The 22,227-nt window shown below is 41.8% G+C and overlaps 3 protein-coding genes across 9 annotated transcripts in view; all 3 read right to left on the bottom strand.

The window, feature by feature from the left end:
- LOC140127403 (threonine--tRNA ligase 2, cytoplasmic-like) overlaps nucleotides 1-22,227 on the bottom strand; it is a 140,674-nt gene that overhangs the window by 9,179 nt on the left and 109,268 nt on the right. For 4 of the 6 annotated variants that reach the window (XM_072148062.1, XM_072148066.1, XM_072148065.1 and 1 more), the window contains 9 exons: nucleotides 15,476-15,559; nucleotides 12,778-12,945; nucleotides 12,511-12,687; nucleotides 11,931-12,015; nucleotides 10,064-10,110; nucleotides 1,634-1,824; nucleotides 762-885; nucleotides 494-615; nucleotides 227-344 (listed from right to left, as the gene is read on the bottom strand). In XM_072148062.1, the coding sequence (XP_072004163.1) occupies nucleotides 227-344; nucleotides 494-615; nucleotides 762-885; nucleotides 1,634-1,824; nucleotides 10,064-10,110; nucleotides 11,931-12,015; nucleotides 12,511-12,687; nucleotides 12,778-12,945; nucleotides 15,476-15,559 (1,116 nt within the window). The remainder of the gene's footprint in view (nucleotides 1-226; nucleotides 345-493; nucleotides 616-761; nucleotides 886-1,633; nucleotides 1,825-10,063; nucleotides 10,111-11,930; nucleotides 12,016-12,510; nucleotides 12,688-12,777; nucleotides 12,946-15,475; nucleotides 15,560-22,227) is intronic. The other 2 variants (XM_072148067.1, XM_072148068.1) reach the window with 1 other exon arrangement.
- Nucleotides 1,845-5,852, bottom strand: LOC140127404 (uncharacterized). Of its 2 annotated transcripts, none has more exons than XM_072148069.1 (2): nucleotides 3,978-5,852; nucleotides 1,845-3,851 (listed from the first exon to the last, which is right to left on the bottom strand). In XM_072148069.1, the coding sequence occupies exons 1-2, from the start codon at nucleotides 5,850-5,852 to the stop codon at nucleotides 2,985-2,987; spliced, it is 2,742 nt and encodes a 913-aa protein (XP_072004170.1). In that variant the 3' UTR covers nucleotides 1,845-2,984. The 2 variants fall into 2 exon arrangements, with proteins under 2 accessions (XP_072004170.1, XP_072004171.1); XM_072148070.1 differs by having other exon boundaries at nucleotides 3,239-3,455; nucleotides 3,730-5,852.
- On the bottom strand, nucleotides 5,892-7,925 carry LOC140127405 (uncharacterized). The gene is made up of 2 exons (XM_072148071.1): nucleotides 7,283-7,925; nucleotides 5,892-7,190 (listed from the first exon to the last, which is right to left on the bottom strand). Exons 1-2 carry the CDS (start codon nucleotides 7,370-7,372, stop codon nucleotides 5,892-5,894), a joined length of 1,389 nt encoding a protein of 462 aa, XP_072004172.1. The 5' UTR covers nucleotides 7,373-7,925.

Raw genomic sequence — 22,227 nt, 5'->3', positions numbered from 1 at the left:
CCCCTAAAGCTATTTAGTAGTTTATTGCAAGACACATAAGGCCCTTTATAGACAGTGATGTATTACGTATCTCTTCTGTACCGATTACCCTTCAAGTATCCCTTTTATTCATATTCAATTTATACAAAATCTCTATCCTCCTGTTACAAGAAAAACCGGGGGCAGCACATGAAACGACTGGCATTTACAAATCAAGCAAATTAACCATCTTGGCAGTATTATTTACCTTAAACATCTCCAGGAGCAGGTCTTTTCTTATTTCCAGTCTTTCAAATGGCTGTTTTTCCTTAATAATGGTTTTACACATGTTCTCCAAGACAGGGAACTCGGTGCTGGACACCCCTCTACATAAGGTACACATAATATAACATTTTTCTGATCACAAACACATTAAAATGGTTAAATTTTAATATTGGCGCATACATAAGCTTCAAGGTGTAGCAACACATCTGCAAGGTGTGAAGCTACATCACAAGTGTGTAAAACAACCTACCTTTCTTTTAGATACATATCATAATAGAACCCATTTTCGATAGGTGGGCCATAGCACAAGCATCCGCCATAGTAGTTCTCCATGGTCTCCCCAAGAATATGGGCACTAGAGTGCCAGTAAACCTACAGGATCACAAGAATCATGCCCAATAGAGAGACAAAATTAAATAGAATTAAAGGCAATCTTATAGACCACAAGAATTACACAACCTTGTTATATTATCATATAAATATGACTTATTATAATACTATGTTAGTATGTAACTTACAGCTTGAGCTTCTTCACTGTCAAATGTCAGCAGTTCTAAAGTACAGTCCCCTTCTAGTGGTCGGTCAAGATCCCAAAGTTCAGTGTTCACCTTGGCTATGACAGTGTTGTCTGCCAATCCACGACTGCAAATAAAAATAAATTTAATCGCTGGTTGTGTGTGGCTACAGCTGATGAAGTTATGTGAATTTTACGGTGGGTTAACTATATCAGAGCAGTAGGTCAGCACCCTATCAATCTTCTGCTTGAATAAAATGTAGCGATGGTCTAAACATTGTGGGCCCTTAATAAAGATTGTAAGGGTCCAAGGGTACAACCCCATTTACCATAAGGTTAGGGTTCCATATTGATAGCGGATCCTGAGGGTGCAGTGACAGGTACCGCTTGTATTGCGTTTTGAAAGGCAATGCATATGGAACGGGATCGGCTTATATCGATCTTATCTGCGTTTCCACTTTACCGCATGCGATCAATAACAAGCTCCACGTGCCTTGCATTGTTTACATGAAGAATACGTGGTGCTAGTTACCGATCACATGCTTTTCAGTGGAAATGCAGATGTGATGCACCTCCCCGTAAAGGCATGCACTATGTTTGAAAACATATAACTGTGCCCTCAGGATAGGTCATTACAAGCAGACCCTGGCTTCTGAAGCCATCAAGCTAATTTGCATAGCAAAAAACTCCCAAAACTAAAGATTGCTTGGAATCTTAAAATTTAGCTCCGGAGGAGTTATAAAGGACACTGCACTATGCTGTTTTGTCTTGGGGGATGCTTTGGGAGTTAGTAGACTCAATTTAGGCAGTGGAATGGCCACTTATTCTTGAGAAATGAATATTTGAAGTCATGTTAAACACGACAAGACATCTTACCTAATTCCAGCAGCTACTTCAAATGGGGTCGTTCTCCAGGATTGTCCTTCAAGGGCCTTTCCATCAGGCAAAAAGATTTTAATGGGTTTGCTTTGTTTTGCTGCTCGGTCTGCCATTAAAGCATCATGTTCTTTCTTCAATGTTTCATAGAGTTGAAGTCTGTCCTTGATAAAGACCGGGGATGGAGGGGCCTGCAGATAAAGGTCACAGATCAAAGGTTATAGTACAATAACATATCTATTTTATTAAGTGCCAAGAATGTTTGAGGTCAGTGGCATACAATACATAAATATGAAGGCATTGGTCACATCTGTGCCATACAGACAAACCTCCTAAACCATGGTCGATTAATGATGGGTCCTTTAAGTCAAGGAATTTAGTGATGGAGGCTCATCATGCAGATGTTATACCCTTACACTACTTCACAGCACTTCACATACATGCGCATGCAAAGGAGACACCAAAATTTGTTTCACAGGAAAACGGCAGGGTAGTGGTTGAGCAGCCACTAAAACTCACAGGTAGACAATGATGAAATGCTTCAGTCACTAGTCCAAAATAAATATGTACAGCAGCGTTTAAGGCCAATAAATTCAGGACACAGGTATCAATAAGTAATGAGACAATGAAATAAAATACTTAAAATAGTAGTTTAAGTATTAGGAGCCCCTTCTTCCCCACTGAACATTAGACCTTATGATCAGGAGAATGGTTTCCCGCAGCTGCATTGTGGGAAAGAATTTTTTATTTTTAACTTGGGTATAAAAAGTTAGGTATCGAGAGCAGGTAACTAGTATTATAAATGGGCACAATATTATACACAATATTATGGCCACATAAACTAGACACTCTACAGATGTAGCAACATAAAAAAAATGTATGATGTATAAATTGTATGTAGATTGCTATGTTTCAGGATGTAGAGTTCTGCAAAAAGAATCCAATCAGATTACGTCTATAAATAACCAAGATAGCACAAAAAAAGTGAATTAGTCTTACCGGTAATTCCATTTCCTTAGTCCACCATGACGGCCCACCTGGAGGATGACCCCTTGACCTCTGTGGGGACAGGAAGCAGAGAAGTTAAAAGGCCCCACCCCGGCATCCGTACTCCAGTGTCTACCAAATAACTACACCGGCTTGGATGCAACCCGATTTATTGCCTGTTAATATGCACAAACAATAAAATCAAGCAAGTTTTTAAATACATTAAATGACATATCTAGGGTGGGAAAAAATATATGGGCCGTCATGGTGGACTAAGGAAATGGAATTACCGGTAAGACTAATTCACTTTTTCCCTTACGTCCCCATGACGGCCCACCTGGAGATATACCAGATGAATTATTTTTTAGGGAGGGACTACGGCCTGTAGTATCTTTCTCCCAAAGGAAAGGTCCATGTTATTCGGAATGTCCAATCTGTAATGTTTAGCGAAGGTAAGTGAAGACGACCAGGTAGCCGCTTTACATATCTGTTCAATTGTGGCTCCTCTTCTTTCATCCCAGGAGGTAGCCATCGCTCTTGTGGAATGGGCTTTTATGGTATCTGGAACAGCCATTTTCAGAGCCTCATAAGCCTCTTTGATAACGGTTTTTATCCATCTGGATAAGGACGATTTTGAGGCCTTCTTCCCTTTGTTTTTCCCTTGGAATTGGAGAAGAATATTAGAGTCCTTCCGCCAGCTCTTAGAGACTTCCATGTACCTGAGTACTATCCTTCTTACATCCAGGGAATGCCAGCTGATTTCCTTAGCAGCTCTTGGATTCTGGCAAAATGAAGGTAGGACCACTTCCTGGTTTCGGTGGAAAGCTGTGCAAACCTTGGGGACAAAGTTTGGGTCAAGCGTTAAAATGATCCTGTCATCTGAAATTAAACAATAAGGTTCATTTATAGATAGAGCCTGAATCTCGCCAATCCTTCTTGCAGTAGTGATTGCAATTAAGAAGGCAGTTTTCAAGGTAAGGTTTCTAAGGCTTACAGATTCAATTGGTTCAAACTGAGGTCCAGTAAGAAAATTTAGCACTAAGGATAAGTCCCAGGGAGCCACTGAAGGTTTCACTGAGGGCCTGATTCGGACAGTTGCTTTTACAAACCTCTTTATCCATCTATGATCCGCCAGGGATGAATCAAAGAACACACTTAGTGCTGCAATCTGGACTTTAAGGGTACTAGTCTTAAGGCCCATGTCGAACCCAGCTTGCAGGAATTCTAAGATCTGTAAGATATTAGGAGAAGATTGATTGGGAACTGCTGGACCACAGAAAGAAATAAATTTCTTCCATATCTTCAGGTATATAGCTGAGGTAACTGGTTTTCTACTGGATTGTAGAGTAGAGATTACCTTGTCCGAAAGGCCTTTTGCCCTCAAAAAGCTCCTTTCAGGATCCAGGCCGAGAGCTTGAGATCCTGTGGCTTCGGATGAAAAAGCGGCCCTTGATGGAGGAGATCTTCCTGAATGGGTAGCATTAGAGGTTCTGCTAGAGCCATCTTCTTTAGGAGCGGAAACCAGCTCTTTTTGGGCCAGAAGGGAACAATGACAATGACCCTGGATTCGTCTCTTTGAATTTTCCGGAGAACTCTTGCAATTATAGGCAGAGGAGGAAAGGCATATGCCAGAGGAGCGTTCCACTTGTGGCTGAATGCATCTAACTTCGAGGTGGTCTCTGAATAACTGAGAGAGTAGAAAAGTTCCGCTTTCGTATTTTCCCTGGTGGCAAACAGATCCACTACAGGTATTCCCCACCTCTGGGTTAGAAGCTGGAATACTTTTTGGTTCAGACACCATTCGTTGTGGTCTAGTTTTTTCCTGCTCAGAAAATCTGCCACCTTGTTGTCCTTCCCTCTCAGATGAACTGCCGATAAGGACTTGATGTTCAATTCTGCCCATGAGAATATTTCGCTCGAGAGGTCTGAAAGGTCTGGAGATCTTGTACCCCCTTGATGCTGTAGGTAGGCTATTGTCGTTGAGTTGTCCGATAGGACTTTTACGTGTTGTCCCACCAGAAGATGACTGGCTGTCTTCAGGGTTTCCAGGACTGCCCTCAGTTCTCGATAGTTGGATGACATTCTTTGGATATGAGGAGGCCAACTTCCCTGGAAGAAGGATCCTCCTATGTTCGCACCCCAGCCCTTTTGACTTGCATCCGTCTGGACTATAGATAGGGGCCAAGGATGCCATGGAACTCCCCTCTGTAGGTGTGTAGGAATGGTCCACCACACTAAGGACTGTTTGACCGCAGGAGTAATGCTGATGCAATTGTCCAGATGTAGGGGATCTTTGTCCCATGATTGTAGTATCCAACCTTGCAGGACTCTCGTATGGTTCTGTGCCCACTGGACACACTGGATGCAAGATGTTAACTGCCCCAGGAGCTTCATAGCATCTCTTATCGAGCATCTCTGGCGATGGAGAAAAACGTTGATCTGACCTACCAGGCGTTCTGACTTTTCTCTGGGAAGATAAGATTTTTGGTTCACAGAGTCCAGGAGGGTTCCCAGGAAAAGGATCTGAGTATCCGGATGCAAGGCAGACTTCTCCCAGTTTATAATCCATCCTAGATTCTGTAGCGTTTGGATTGTAAAGTCTCGGTGTAGAATAAGTTCTTCTCGATTTTTCGCTATTATGAGTAAGTCGTCCAGATATGGAACGACCAGAACTTGATGTATTCTTAAGAAGGCTACGACCTCTATGATGATTTTTGAAAACACTCTTGGCGCTGATGCTATCCCGAAAGGTAGAGACCTGTATTGGAAGCATAGTTTCTTCCCCTGTGGTGAGACTATTGCAAACCTCAAAAACTTTTGAGACGGAAGGTAGATAGGGACGTGGTAATATGCGTCCTTTAGGTCTATCGTGCACATGTAGGCTCCTGGATGGATCAGTGTTACTGCAGACTTTATTGACTCCATCTTGAACTTCCTGTACAAGAGATGCTGGTTCAAACCTTTGAGGTTGCAAATCATCCTGTGGGATCCATTTGGCTTTTGGATGAGGAACAAGGGGGAGAAGTGACCGCCCATCCACTTTTCTTCTGGAACAGGTGTAATTACATCCATCTGAATGAGTTTCTGGACTTCCTGAAAAATTAAAGCAGTCAATTTTTGAGACCCCAGCCTGGTCAGGATAAACTTTTGGGGAGGAAGAGATGTTAATTCTAGCTTGTACCCTTGCTTTATTATGTCCAGAATCCAAGGGTTGGATGTGATCTGGGACCATCGTGCAAGGAACCCTAGTAACCTTCCTCCCACTCTGGCGTCATTGTCTCCCAAATGAGGTTGAATTACTGGAGCTGAGGAGGAAGCCTCTACCTCTACCTCCCTTCGGATGGCTCCAGCGCCCTTGCTTGCCTTTGCCTCTGTATGAATTTTTACGATCTCTAAAGTCCTGAAAGGGCTGTTTTCTGGGTGGTTTTTTAACCTCAGGAAACCCCTTCTTTTTGTCCGCCGCCTTCTCCAGAATAGAGTCAAGTTCAGGACCAAACACAAATTCTCCCTCAAATGGAATGCTGCAAAGTTTGGACTTTGACCTGAAATCCCCACACCATTGCCTTAGCCATAGCGCTCTTCTAGTTGCAATGGACAATGCTCCTTCTTTTGCAGAGAACCTGACGGATTCACCAGATGCATCAGCAATAAAGGCAGTAGCCGACTTTAAAGTTGGAAGAGTCTCTAACAGGAGCTCTCTGGGGGTGCCTTCCCTAATGTGATTCTCCAGCTCAGATAGCCAGAAGTACATCGTACGGGCAACCGAGGTAGTGGCTACATTCGCTTTTAGATTAAGCATAGCAGACTCCCAAGCTTTTTTAAGTAAACAGTCAGCTTTCCTATCCATAGGATCTTTTAGCTGGATAGAATCTTCAAAGGGCAGGTCAGTGCGCTTTGTTAATTTTGTTACCTGGACATCAACCTTGGGAGGTGAATTCCAGAATTTAGTATCATTTTCGTCAAATAATAGACGATTCCTGAATTCCTTAGACACAGAAATCCTCTTTTCAGGATCTCTCCACTCTTCCTGAATGAGTTGTTTGAGAGTATCATTAATGGGGAATACTCTCTTTTTCTGGGACCTAAGGATGCCAAACAGCTCATCCTGAATGGATCTAGCTTCTTCCACTTCTTCAATTTTTAGAGTATCACGAATGGCTTTAAGCAATTGGTCTAAGTCGTCAGAGGAAAACAGATATCTGGATTCCATTTTTGAAGCGGATAGAGAAGTGGACGGCTCCAATTCTAGAGAATCCTTAAAGGAGGAATTATCCTCTGAGTCAGGGTCTGATTCTGAGGCACATATTAAGGCCCTTTTGGGTGGGGGCCCAGGGAGGCTAAGTGAGGCTATGGAGGAGGCTACAGAAGAATGGACTTCTTCTTTAATGAAAGCACGTATCTCTTCCCTAAAGCCTGTTCGCTCTTCTTTTAGAAGGTTATCCAGACATTCCTTGCATACTGGTTTTTTATAATTAGAATTAAGCCTTGTATTGCACATGTTGCATTTACGATAGGCTGATTTCTTCCCATCTTTAGAGGGATCTTTGCTCCTCACTTTCTCTTTCGGCTCCTGCCAAGAGACAAGTGACAGCTTAGTATTTACAGGGGATATAACATATATATGAATAGAGCCCCTGCCCCATTAATCTTTAAGACACTCACAAGGCCTGTAGACAGGGGATCTGATACAGAAGATTCCATGGCCAGGACCTCGCTAGAAAAGACAGATACTTCCATGGGTCCTATAATCATAGGTAAGGGCTTATTCACATACAGCAGTACAATATATGCAGAATCAAGTACATCAACACATCAGCTTAATGCACAGTACCTTATCGGCGTAGTGGTAGGCGATCTAGACCTCAGAGTCAGAGTGACTACCTGCGACCAAACCTTTAAATTTTGGCGCCGCCGAGCCCCCAAACGTCACTTCCGGTGCGACCGGAAGTCCTGTAATTCGTGTGCCGCAGCACGTGATCCGGCCTCGGCCAATCAGTGACTTTAATCGTCACTTCCGGTGCGACCGGAAGTTCACCAATGACGCGTCGGAGCACGTGACCGGAGCCACCACGCGTGCTCCGACTTCCGGGTACCCTGGAACTACGCGGAGTCGGGGGTAGAGCCGGCACAACAGTTCCCCATGGAGCCAGGGAGGACGCGCGATGCGCCGAGGCGAGGTCCGGGAACTGGCAGGGTAAGGGTCGGCCCGTGCCTGCAGACTTGTGCTCCCCCCACTGCCCCCCTGGAGGAGGCCCGTGAGGAGAGATCTATCTCTGCTCCCTGCCCTGTGTAGGGACAGGAAGACACTGGAGTACGGATGCCGGGGTGGGGCCTTTTAACTTCTCTGCTTCCTGTCCCCACAGAGGTCAAGGGGTCATCCTCCAGGTGGGCCGTCATGGGGACGTAAGGGAAAACATTCATGTGTAAAACAATATAAAACTGTACGAGTAAAATCATAATAAACGGAGTATGAAGAAAGATATCAGGACACAGCAATAGCTTCTGGATGTTTAATGGTAGAGCACATAGCTGCATAACACAGAAATATACATGACATCAACTGTTCTCTGCAGATGTTTATCATATCATAAATTTACATGATTTTAGCAGAGATTTTATAGAAACCATATACAGTAATTACAAAAAAAACACAAACAAAACTAAATTTAAAGTATGCAGCAATTTCAGAGGCATAAAAAGAGCAGCAACAACTTATAGCACTCAAGCCAAGTCTATCACCACCAAAAAAAAACCCTGAATTGCAAAACCACCATTTTCTCTTGTATAAAATAAATATAATGCGGGGATTGGCTACCCTTATTAACTTAGACGTGAAATTGTACAACAGAATCTCTAGTTTAGAAACCTCTAACTTTATTTTTCAATTGTAAAACCTTTGTAAAAACATTCCCCTTGTAAACAAGTACTTCCAAAATTAATGACTTACTGATTTGACAGGAGATACCAACATTTTATCATTGATGGGAGCCTGCTTCTCTGATCCCTAACTCTAGACTTAGGGTTAAAGTAAATGAGATGGAGAGTTCATCAATGAAGTCAAGCTCTCTCCACCTCAGAATGTCCTAACTGCTGTAATTAAAGGGAATCTGTCCTCAGGATTTCAAATTTTCATCTATTGACAAGTTTCTCATAGAATTCTATAAAACTAATACTCAATTTGTTTTTATGGTCCCAGTGGTCAGACCTCCACTAATCACAGTGAAAGAAAATTAATAGACCCCAATCAATGTCACCTTCTGACATACAGGGTCCCCTACTTAAGAACACTCGACCCCTAGTTACAAATGGACCACTGGATATTGGTAATTTATTGTACTTTAGTCCTTGGCTAGAATAAACAGCTATAACAGTTATCAAATGTGTCTGTAATGAAGCTTTAGTGTTAATCTTGATTATTATGACAACCCAACATTTTTAAAATCCAATTGTCACAGAGACCAAAAAAGTTCTGCCTGGGATTACAATGATAAAATATATAGTTCCGACTTACATACAAACTCAACTTAAGAACAAACCTACAGACCCTATCTTGTATGTAACCTGGGGACTGCCTGTATATGTATTAAATTACAAGATTTATCGGCAGTGTCAGTCACAGTCTGGGAGGGGGTCAGCGGCGTCACCCACAGTCAGGTCTGGGAAAGGGTGGTCGGTGGTGTCTGCCACTTTTAGGTCTAGGAGGGGGTGGGAGTGTCAGCTACAGTCTTGTCTGGGGGTGAAGTCAGCCATTGTAGGTTGAAATTACTAAGGAGACGAAACATAGATTGCACACCCTTCATTTAATGCATGATGTAAGATTGCTAGAATTGTCTCAATTGGCTATATAAGCACAGAAAAACAAGTGCTGTAATGATTTTCTAGTATAAATATCCATCTATTAATTATATATTTGTATTGCTGTGTGAAGTATTGTTAGGCGTTTAATGAAAATGTTTTTATTTTCATATGCTGTGAATGAAGATTGATAACAGTGTGATAACACTCGGCTGTGCAGGTAAAAGAATGTGGGCTTTGGCTGATTTACGATACTGCCCACTACAAGGAGAACTTCAAGCCCAGGTCCAGCCCACTGAAGGTTTCTGTAAAATCCTTTGTGACGTGAATAAAGTTCTCCTCATCTGCCTAGCTTTTCTTGCCATCAGTTTGCAGAGATTGAAATATTATACCATACATTGTCTTGGTCTGATTTCTTCTAAAGCTCACTCTGTGACTTTTATCAGTAATTAGAGCACCTCAGGTTGTGTGAACAAGGGCAGCACTTGGCAGCTGAAACTTTCATACTCGAGTAATAATACTCCTTAAAAAGGTGAGAGGAATATTATTACCCTTCTGGAAAATGTTTGAGCGACCTTTAGGCCAATCAGTATATTTGTTTGGAAACAGAAGTTTACAGATAGTAAATTGCTATGAAATATCACTCACTTCCACTTTCCCTTTTTTGCGGTCAGTTGGATCCTTGGTCATGGGACCTTTACATATTGAGATAAAGAAAACATTGCATGTGAATTTTATAGGTCACTAGTCACAGAACCATGGCAGTAATAAGATACAACATGAACATTTTGTACACTTTTATACATTCTACAGAAGTACAGAATACTTTCCAAGAAGCTATACAGTACATAAAGTTAAAAGGCCTTCTATCATCATGCATACATCTACATGTGTTCATAATGTGTTCACTAAGAGTTCCCATAACTTGCAATAGCAAAAATATCAAAGATTTGTCTATCTGATGCTGGATGATAAATCTGCTTAGTTTCCATGGAAAAGCTGGGCCAAAATTGAGATGCATTAGCATAATTTTTGTTTTATGTTAGGTAACGGCCCCTTTTCTGAGACCAACCCCTTTAGTCATACAAGTTATAAAAGGGTCCAAAAACCCTTGGTATACTTGGTGCAAATTACAACAGAATTCTGATGTAAAATAATTGATATACCTTTCCCATTATCTACGAGATAAAAGGACTGGATGATATATTATTCAGATGCCAGATTATTGGGACTAGGTTAAAAACATTTTATGCCACAGGGATTTAACAATGGGTTGCAGAATAGAGAATTGCAGAGTTAGACTAGACAGTCTTATTCTGCATCTGATTTATCATGCTGGTGTAGCACGTGAGGGGGTTCACAGCCAATGACATACAAATATGCTGCTCAACTGCATATAACCCTACTTAGGATAACAACAGGATGAACAGACGAGCCTTAAACGGATGGAATTGATCCAAAAACTCACTTCTGCATATATGGTAGTTGCCAAAGTTACAACCCCCCCCCCCCCCCCCCAAAAAAAAAAAAAAAAATTCTATAGAAAGCAACAGTGCAATATAAAGCAATAATAGTGCAATGGAAAATAGCAGAACCTACGGACGCTTAAAAAATAAAATGCTGAGGAGTTATAAAATTGATGCATTTTACGTAGTTACCTAGTATCTTTTCATCAGTTTTATAACTCACCAGCATTTTGTGGTTTCAGTGCACATATATGCTGCTATTTTTTCTCTTGCACTATTACAAGTCATACTTCGCACCTTATATCAGTTGGTCTAGTTTAATGCTCCCATCAATACATTTTTTTGGTGCACTCACCAGACCCCCTTTTCGTAAATGTCAGAAAAGTGAATTAAAATGGTCTAAAACCATCAATATATGTGGCACAGTTCAAGTAATTACTTAATTGGAATGTTTCACTGTTGCCTTCTGCCTAAGTGCTACACGACTTTTACAATGTAGTGGTTTAAAAGGATAGTGATGGTCATCTATACATCGCATGTTGCAATGAAATAAATGAACCAGGCCAGTATGCCATCATCACTGCACTTACGTCGTACCTTCAGCAGATCGAGAGTTTAAGTTGTATTTAACAGGGCAATTTGGGTCACTAAACCATAAGGACCTAGTGTGCCAAATCGTCTTGACAGGTATCCTTTAAAGGGGTTTTCTCATCCCCACATTAACATTAAATTGAAATTATCTGCCATATACACATTTTTCTTCAATTGGATGTTATTAAAAAAATGTTTTTGTGTGAAGATAATTTCCCATTAATGTATCCATGTAGCCACCACTGCTGGAGTTATTGCTCAAGGAAACAAACTGCTTATGCATATGAAATGGCCAGAAGTTTCTAGGAATAGCCCTTTAAACATTAATTTCAGACATTTGCCAATTACTTCAGAATTGTGGCAAACAACTTTATAAATCTCCTTCAATGTTGATAGATTTTTGAAACGAACTCAAACGATCGAATGTAACTCAATTTTAAAACAGTCCTGTCACTTACCTACTGGTTGGAATTTTCTTTTTGTCTGTTCTTTAGAGTTGCCTTGTAATCCTCTTTTCAGTAACAGTAAATAGGTGTCTGGCGACTACGGAAGTGTAATATATATTATATGTCAGTCATTCTGTTTACAGCCAAGACTTTTCCTGATTTCAGTTTTAAATGGCAAAATTTCTACCAGATTTGTTACTTGACAGACTCTATTGAGTTAAGGTCTATTAAAGGGAACCTGTCATAAGGTTTTCACCATTAAACCTCATGGTAGGTTCCCATAGATATCTTCATACTGTGCCCCATGTGTTTTTTTTGTAGAAACATCCATAGCTCAGATCTATCTAAAACAGTAAACATAGCACATGGCCATTATTACTATAAATTATGTGGCAGAACCTGGACTCTATTATACTACACCCACTTTCAACACACATGAAAACAAACTCCAAAAGATTCCCTTAAAGGAAACCTACCATGAGGACATTCACTTTATATATTATTTTATACAACAATTTTATATATCTCGTATGTAAAATGAGTGGGACTATATTTATATAGCAGTAACAAATACAGACTACCGTATACTTACTGGGTCTTTGAATAGTACAGTCCATGTTGTTTCTGAGGACTTAAACTTGTTGTCCTCACATTGTTCCAGCAATGTGGGTAAATTTTGGTCACTGACTGATCCGTCCTGGATGTTTGGTTCCCTCCCTTTGTCCAGCCTTTTTATTATAATGGTTGAAGCAGGCTCCTTGAGGTCTTCCTGAGTTAACAATAGTAAAATTACTAAAAAAGTGATGCAGTAAACAGAGCCTACAAAGTTACACAAACCATACACCACCCCAATCCATACCTTAAGTGGGAAGATGACTTTCCAAGCTCTTTGCATAGCATCCAAATATTCTCTTCGATGAATGAGTTGGAAGGCACCAGGTTGTCCGCTTTTTGTACTTGAGAAAGTTGTCGGTGATGTATTATGACGCTTCACTGGTCCCACCTCATGGCCATTTATCATCCTTTCCTGATCCACAGCCATGGTGTAAAAAAGCAAAAATGGTTGTGGAGCTTTCTTTTTTTTTTTTTTCTTTTTTTTTTTTTTTTAAATCAGTTTTTTTTTAAATCAGTCTACTACTAGCAGAGAGAACTCTGCTTAAAAGGAAACCTACCATGGGGAATCTACTATCAGAGGTAGATCTGACTGTAGATTCCTCCTGTCTGCCTCTGCCCTCATCTGTAATTTTATAATCCTGGAACCTAATTTAACTTGTTAAAAACTTTATTTTAGTAATATGTAAATTAACTGCAGAGGCTACTTGGGCGTGGAGTAGCCTGTGCTCAGTTTATAAAATCTGGTCGCTGTAGGACTGTGATTCACAGACCAACCAGGGTTGTCTGTTTGATTATCCCGAGCATTTGGTGGCTAGATCCAAAAATAACAAATTTGCATTATGGTAAACTAATCTGGCAATTGTATTACCGTATTTTTCGGACTAAAAGGTGCATCCTTTGATTTTCTCAGAAATCAAAGGTGCGCCTTATAGTCCAGTGCGCCTTATATATAAACCGTACTGACAGACAACAGCTGCCTTGAACTGTGCACAGGTCTGCCACCTGCTGATCAATAATCCTTATAATCAGGTGTGCCTTATATATGAACCTAGACATTTTAGCAGGCGTTTATTGATGGTGCGCCTTATACTCTGGTGCGTCTTATAGTCTGAAAAATACGGTAGGTTTTATATTATGTGGCAATTACAAAATAGGCTATTGAGTCACAATGGAGATTCACTATACATATTAACCTTGTAAACTCCCACAACTGCTGCCAATTTCACTAAACTTATAGGAGACAAAAAAAAAAAAAAGCCATCCATACACTTTAGGCCAATTTGGCAACAGTTATCTCAGTCATCTCCCCTATACATTTGTACTCCTACCGTGTTTCCCCGAAAGTAAGACAGTGTCTTACATTCTTTTTACCCCCAAAAGTCCCACTATGTCTTACTTTCGGGGTATGTCTTATATTGGCGGAAAAATTACGATTTTTGTTTTAACCATAAAATTAACATTTATTAACAACCTGAACAGTATGGTATTCACCACAAAACAGTTTTATAAAAGCAAGTGCCAAGAATTACACAGTGTAAGGGGCATTATACAGTGTAAGGGGCATTATACAGTGTTAGGGGCATTATACAGTGTAAGGGCATTATACAGTGTAAGGGCATTATACAGTGTGGGAGGTTATACAGTGTAAGGGGGGGCATTATACAGTGTAAGGGGGGGCATTATACAGTGTGGGAGGTTATACAGTGTAAGGGGGGGCATTATACAGTGTAAGGGGGGGCATTATACAGTGTAAGGGGGGGCATTATACAGTGTAAGGGGGGGCATTATACAGTGTGGGAGGTTATACATTGTGAGTAGGGGCATTATACAGTGCAGGGGGGATGGGTGTTTTAACACAAACCATAGAACTGTGCAAGCAAACACACTGTCACACACTACATGCATACATTATACATGTAAATAAACATGCACACAATGTTCACATATAGATCAGGCATCACACCTACATACACACTACACATAAACACATAAACATACATACTTTTCAGTGTCACTGACTGCAGGGCTGAGTAGAGGCTGCTCCAGGCTGACATGTGCTCCCCTGCTCCACTCCCCCTCCAGGTCCGACTGATGTAGCAGAGTTTAGCAGCTACACAGGAGGGGGAGGAGCTGCTCCAGTAACACAGACGGCAGCAGCACACAGCAGGAAGCTTCTCCCGGCTCCATGCTGCAGACTCCACACTGTGCAGCGCTGCCTCCCCTGTCTCCTCTGCCATGTGATCGGAGCCTGCACGGAGTAGCTGAGCTCCGGTCACAGTCTTCTATCGGCCAGGAGCTACAGTAGTGACAAGAAGAGGCTGCAGCACCCGGCTCCCCTCAGCTCTAACTATGTCTTACTTTGGGGGTACGTCTTACATTAGCCTACCCCCCTAAAACACCCACTATGTCTTACTATCGGGGGTGTCTTACTATCGGGGAAACACGGTAGCAACTAATTTGGCAGGAGCTCATCTCCACTACAGAAATTGGTTAAAATCCAGCCACTTTCAAACAGCCTTCTAAAATCACATGTTGGCCAGAACTAATGAATGACTACCTGCCTTTTCTGAGGAAGGTCTTCCTTTTTTTTTACCGATATAAAGACCATGTACAATGTATTGTTTCCTCTAGAAATGCAATCTATAGTGGTACTAGTGGTAGTCGCTGGTCAAGGAAAGGTGACCATGTGATGCTTGGATGGACCAAGGTGGACACCAGGCTTAGGCTTATAACATATTTAACAAGGAAAGGGTTGTCTTCATGAAAGAACTCATAGCATATCAAAGTTTCATATAGTATTCTCAACATGCTGAAAATGTTAACATATGAAATTAAAATTAAACCACCAAGCATGCAGCATGCAAAACCAGCACCCCTACTATCAAGCTTACCATGCACATCATACACACCCATGCCTGCCGCCCCTAGAGGCAAATACTCACCTCCTGCTTCTGCCCCTCACTCTCCTTGTTCACCTTCTTTTCCATCTTTCTGTTCTGAGAAGCAGCTTGTTCAGTCACATTTTTCTATAATAAAAGTACAAATTTTTACTGTTTACATTTATATAAAGACTATGGGGCAGATTAAAATATTATATTATATAAAACTGTGGTAATTTGCATAAAAATGTCCAATATAACAATGTATTTATCTAGGGTTGTAGACCATTGTCAGACACTTTTATGGCAGCATAAGGGGCATCACAGCAAAACCAGTTTTATTTTTAGACTAATTTCCAATTAATAGGGGGTGCAAAGTTGAACACAAACATTTTTTTGGGCCTTCATAGACTTGAATTGTGCATGGTCACAGTACGGTGCCATAACTGCTCTTGGCAGTAATGTGCCACACATTTGCTAATGATTTCTGTCGGCTAGAGGTGACCCCTGCCCCTTTTAATGTCCACTGGCCAAGAAAAAAAAGACTGCAGTTCGTTTTGAACACACATTAGTGGGCAGGAGGCCTTAGACTAGTTTTATACTATGCCAGATTTATCACACATCACCAGACAATTTGATAAATATGTGCATTAAAGTGTAACTGTAAAGTTACTTGACAAAAATAGTTTTAGCACAGCTGGCGAAAGCTTTGACACCAATTTCAATGACACCTGTATCATGCTGCTGGCTTCTTTCTATCCTGAGATATAGGGCTAATAGATATAGGAGGACGTCTGTAATATCCTCTCAGCTTTTCCTGATGTGGGCGGGGCTTCCTGGTAGTGACATCAGTTACGGGCAGGGATGGTATTCAGGTGAACATGCACAAACCCAGCCAATCAGAACAGAGAATCAGTGTTACTTCTTGTACAAAGATCTAGTGCAGAGCAAGTTAGGGAAGACACAGCACTGGAGCTCTGCATCATATAGCAATCTACTACATCACAAAGAAAAAGATATATTAAAGCATGTCCAACTACACCATTAATAGGATGAAGCATCATAGTGTATTATATATACACACTCACACATGCAGTCAACCACTCCTCTGAGAGGACCCCTTCCCTAAAAAGCTATTTTATTCAATCACTGATTTTATTTTTTTGTGATAATACTCTATATCTGCAGACCACCAAAGAAATCTGCTAAAATATATACTGTGCTGTGTGTGCAGGATCTGACTCATAGGACTGATGGGGAGCCTGAGCTCTGGCTTTATTTGTGCATTTAAACCTTCATACATGCACATTTCTTCTATGTTAAAACTTTCAAACACAACCAGCTCTGCTACATACCATTCATGGTATGTAACTGGATGACCAGAAGGATGCGATCAGTCACATGCTTATGACATCACTCCAAGTGCTGGAGTTTTTTTACATACTGCCGGGACTGATATTATCCTGCACCTAGCAACTACTGATCAGGAGCATGTACATCTGCTAGTAACCACTCTCACCATCATCCACCCACCCTCCTCTCCTTCATCTAGCTACAAATACCCATGGCAACCAACCAAAGGCAGCCAGATGGACAAGGTAACTGCTAGCTGACAAACGCCTGCAGATAGCTAATGAGCGTAAATTAAGGAATTGCTTATTTTAGCTTAGTGCAGAGATTGGCAAAATTTTTATACTTTAAGGTCCAGTTCACACCTACAATATTATCTTCTGTTAATAATACAATCGTAACTGAAACAGAACTGCACCTTACATCCAATTTTCCACTCAAATAATTTACAGAAGTGGTGCAAGCAGACACTAACAGAAGCCATTACAAGTCTACCGAGATGATTGGACATTTTATTGGATCCATTAGACTCTCGTCATTATTGTTTATAAATTTTCAAACGCAGATGTAAAGTGAGTGCTAGTTAAAGACACTTAAATAGGTACCGTACATATAAGAACTGTAATATAGTAATATTTGGTGCATAAAAGCACATGGGCAATCTCAACACACATATGTGCACTACTACATAAAGAAAATATGAAAATAAACCAAGGTGAAAGGGAAAAAAAAAACAAATTCCACATCAATTTTCTTGATGGGGATTTTACTGTTATTTAAAGGGCACCTACCACCACGAATCTACCTATAAAGGTAGATCGGGTGGTAGGTGGATGTATGGGACGTGAGGATAGCCCTTTTTAGAGCTAATCCTCACGTCCCCGCTAGCGTCACATAAACTTTATTGCCCTAATATGTTAATTTAATTAAGCGGCTACCGGGGCGTGGAGTAGCCGGACACGAGGCTACACGGCGCGGCTACTCCACGCCCCAGTAGCTGCTTTCCCCCGCCTACCCTGTGATCTTCGGGAGCTGCCAGGAGCTGCGCGCCCTCGTCCGAGAAGCCGGAGTTCTGCGCATGCGCAGTAACTCCGGCCTCGTTCCCGAGATCGCGCATCTTGGCCGGAGTTACTGCGCATGCGCAGAACTCCGGCTTCTCGGACGAGGGCGCGCAGCTGCCAGGAGCTGCGCGCCGAAGATCACAGGGTAGGCGGGGGAAAGCAGCTACTGGGGCGTGGAGTAGCCGCGCCACGTAGCCTCGTGTCCGGCTACTCCACGCCCCGGTAGCCGCTTAATTAAATTAACATATTAGGGCAATAAAGTTTATGTGACGCTAGCGGGGACGTGAGGATTAGCTCTAAAAAGGGCTATCCTCACGTCCCATACATCCACCTACCACCCGATCTACCTTTATAGGTCGATTCGTGGTGGTAGGTTCCCTTTAAAGAGAACCCGTCAGGCAAGATAACCCCCTAAACTAAATATATTTTCATTAACTGCCATTAGAAAGCATTGCCTCTATCCCTTCATTGTCCCTCTACATGCCTATAAACTAAGGAATGAGGTCCTAAAGCTGTATGCAAATGGCCTGTGAGATGTCCAATGAGTCATTAGCATATTCAAGCTGTCCAGCTTATTCATGAGTGGGAGGCACAGCCACACCCCCAGTGCTTGATTGACAGCCTGTATAATGGTGTGATGTATAAGGTGTAATGGCTCCTCCATGTGCTTCCTGGTGCTGGCGCCTCCTGCAGCCCGTGTGTGTATAGGCGAGATACAACAGCTCCAGGTAGCCATGTTATAGCAGTACTTTGGTAGCTTATGTTTGTGTGTCACTCATGTGTATGGGAGAACACCACATGTCAGCAGATGCAGCACACATACTAGCAATGCTTTACTATACATTACACACAGACCTCAGCAGGGGGAGGAGAGGGGAGGGGTAACAGGGGTGACATCACTGCCTCTGACCATGTGACCAGCCTCATTTACATAATAAAGAAAAGATGATTTTACAATGATTATTGTATGAATGGACTAGATAAAGGCTGGGATGGGATTCTTGTGAGCTGCTCCAACAGATAGAGTTGACAGAAAAAGTGACAGAGACCTGATGACAGGTGTCCTTTAAGAGACTTTCTCCTTTCCCAAGTAAATCTGCATTATTACACACAGATCTTTATGCAAAATATGCGTGAAGTATGATCCGAGTCCTCTTCTCTGCACTGTGGTCCATAAAATCTGACCAGCGCATGGTCCATGATCCACAGACCAACTACACATGACATGACTAGAACCGCATAGGGAAATAAAGCAATACATGGGCAGCTAGTTGTGCTCTCCTTAGTGTAACTGTATAGGGATTTCACATGGAAAGGCATTGAATGAGTTAGTAAAATAATGTAATTATGCTAATGATTTCTCTCCAGAAAGGCATCCAGGCCTCTCTTGAACATGTACATAGAGCATGTCCGTACAACGAATCCAGAGAGTAATACAGAAGAATTGTAGTGTATGTAATTTATCAATCACAGAAAATATGCGAATCAGCATTCGTGTGCCTATGTGCAGAGGAAAAGCCGATGGAGTGAGAGATATGGTGCTGCAAGCGGTAGACATCACAGCATCTAGTCTCCTCCACTAGCACATGGATAATAGTTAATAAATGTGTCCATAACCATCTCATTGCGAGACATTTCCAATAAATGCTTACCTCCCGTTAGAACAAATGTCCTCCAAACAGATGATAAAAGGCAGGATTAATACAACTGATAAGGATTCCTAACAAATGAGTGAACAAGCCCAAACTAAAAAAAAATTGATCTTAAGCGAATGCAAATATGTATTAAGGGGTGGAATAAGACATCCATGGGCCCTAGGCTGTATTATTACCCCCTACAAGTCTGGGATTCACTTCCTACACATGGTACTGGAATCAGGCTGGAGGATGTGTCCCTTCTTGCTGCTTTCAATCTGATGTTTCAGGACTGTTGAAGGGCCTTTGTGGCTCTTGTGTACATGTGTATTGAGAGCAGGAACAGATGTTCGAGGATTTCATGGATGAAGGTCATTCTCAGTATAAAATTTGGTGGGTGATTTGGGTGACCTAGACCCCCTTCAAGGCTACCGCCCAAACTGCCTAAATTATAATATGTATGTATTGTATTTTTAATCTTCAATGTTTTTCCATTGTGAGATACCATGTTGTTTTGTATGTATGAGAGATATTCATGGAAATAAATACAGTCCCTCATCAAAGGGTGTTCTGTCTACCACAGACACACACACACGATAATATATGGTTATTCTGGGGCAACTGCTTTGAGCAATACAAATAACATGAAACCTACCAGGTTTTGTTATTCTTTATTAACTCCAGGAGCAGAGTTTTATATTACAGCATGCTATAAACACAACATTTTCTTTCTTTATGTTTTCTGCTCTTATCGCAATGGATGTAAATTAATAACATGTATCAGAAATGTTCCCTTATTTGTCACAATTTCTTCCTTAACAAATCAAATCAAGGATAGTAAAATAACACAGATTCAGGGAATGAAAATTCTCCTGAAAGATAGTAAGCAACTGTATTTTACACAAGAAATACCCCATGTAACATCAACTGTGTGCCTAGGTTACCATGCCATGTATTGGTCACTGAGGAATCTGTCTAATTTCTTTGGGAAAATAATAATTTGAGTTCATATGGTTCTGCCCCTTGCTTTCTCTCATCCTGTTATAGACTCAAACCCAGTGGGTTCCCCATTATTGCATGTAATCAAAGCACTGATAATATACAATTCTTGTTTTATACACTATTGAAGGGTTAATGATACTGGAATTGGATCCAGAATCACAGAATGAAGCTCAGTTACTGCAGTTCAGCTTCCATTCATCGCAGGCACTGTTACAACTGTGTCCTGGTTTCTCTCAGCACTACGGAGGGCACAGATAGCACTGCCATTCAGTCTCTTCCTATAATGATGTAGGAGAGTCAGGCCGCAAACTTCAGAAACTACCTCGAAGAGTAAACACTGAAAAATATAAAGACTGCTGTACTCAGGGCACAGCGTAGTACATAAGTCTGTGAGGTCCAGTTTACTCCTGTGTTTGGACCTCTGCTATTTTCTTCCGTCACCAAAACGATTCTGTCATTTGTTAAATTGTACATTCATTTACAAGACTTTTCATGGCTTAAAAACAGACCAAAAATTCCATGTGTGGCATCATCACCCTTAGGCTACATTCACACTGCCGTATGGGGGACGTATATACGGCCGATAAACGTCCCCGTTAGACGGCAATGGGCGCACGGCCACGGTACCGCTCCGTACCCTGGAAAAAGATAGGACATGTCCTATCTTTCTCCATAGTACGGCGCCGTGCGCCATATGTTCCTATGGAGAGGGGCGGGGGTGAGTTGCTCTCTCCTCTTCCTCCTCTCCCCGTGCGCTGCCGTTGCCCGCTGTGCTATGGTACGGCGGGCAACGGCAGTGTGAATGTAGCCTTAGTGTTGCGTTATCCTTTTGTAGATAACAGCAGATGTCCAATAGCAAGGGTGAAGTGGGCCAAAGGCATTATGGAATATGCTGGACGTAGGGTACTATATAAAATTATTATAATAATAAGATAATTATCAGTGGGGTCACAGTTCTTCATTCAAGCATAGCCTCATTTGAAAAAGGAGACTCTACATCAAGATTATTTATTCCATTATCATACGTACAATAAGACATAAGCTTATAAGCATAATAGTGTCGCAACATGAACTATAATAAACTTTATGCGCGAGCACAAATAGGGCACAATCCTGGCAGCAGAAAGCACATCAATCATCTGGTGACATTCACAATGTAACCTCATCCCTGGTGAGAGATGCCAGACAGTTGCTAGCGCATTTAGCACATGGCTATATTATCCATACTAAGGAGAAATCAGCAGTCATGAACAAAGATCTATCAATTACGCCTACCTAGCAGGGCATGCACCCAGTATGGGTTGATCATGGCGCCCCATGTGTGCTGAGCTTTCTAAGAATCACAAGGTCAATGTCTCTAAACTTGTATAAGGGTGAATTCACACGGCCGTTGGGGGACGTATATACAGCTGCCATATATACGCCCCCCCCCCCCCATAGGCCGGCAATGGACGCACGGCGTAGTACTGAGCCGTACCATTCCATGCCCGGCAAAAGATAGGACATGTCCTATCTTTCCCGTAATACGGCGCCATATATCTCTATGAAGAGGGACGGGGGAGAGCAGTGCTCACCCCCTCCTCCTCCTCTTCTCTCTCGAGCCGACGTGTGCCCGCCGTGCTATGGTACGGCGGGCACACATTCGTGTGAATTCACGAAAGTAACTCCTCTGTCTTTACATTTCCCACCATGGTCCCTGCCTAATCCGAATGTAGTCTATTTCTTTATTCCAATGTACTCTGCCTATTGTGTTACTCAAAATGATGGC

The sequence above is a fragment of the Engystomops pustulosus genome, chromosome 4 (genome assembly GCF_040894005.1).
Source record: "Engystomops pustulosus chromosome 4, aEngPut4.maternal, whole genome shotgun sequence".
Taxonomy (NCBI): Eukaryota; Metazoa; Chordata; class Amphibia; order Anura; family Leptodactylidae; genus Engystomops; species Engystomops pustulosus.
This window is presented reverse-complemented; position numbering and strand designations above follow the sequence as displayed.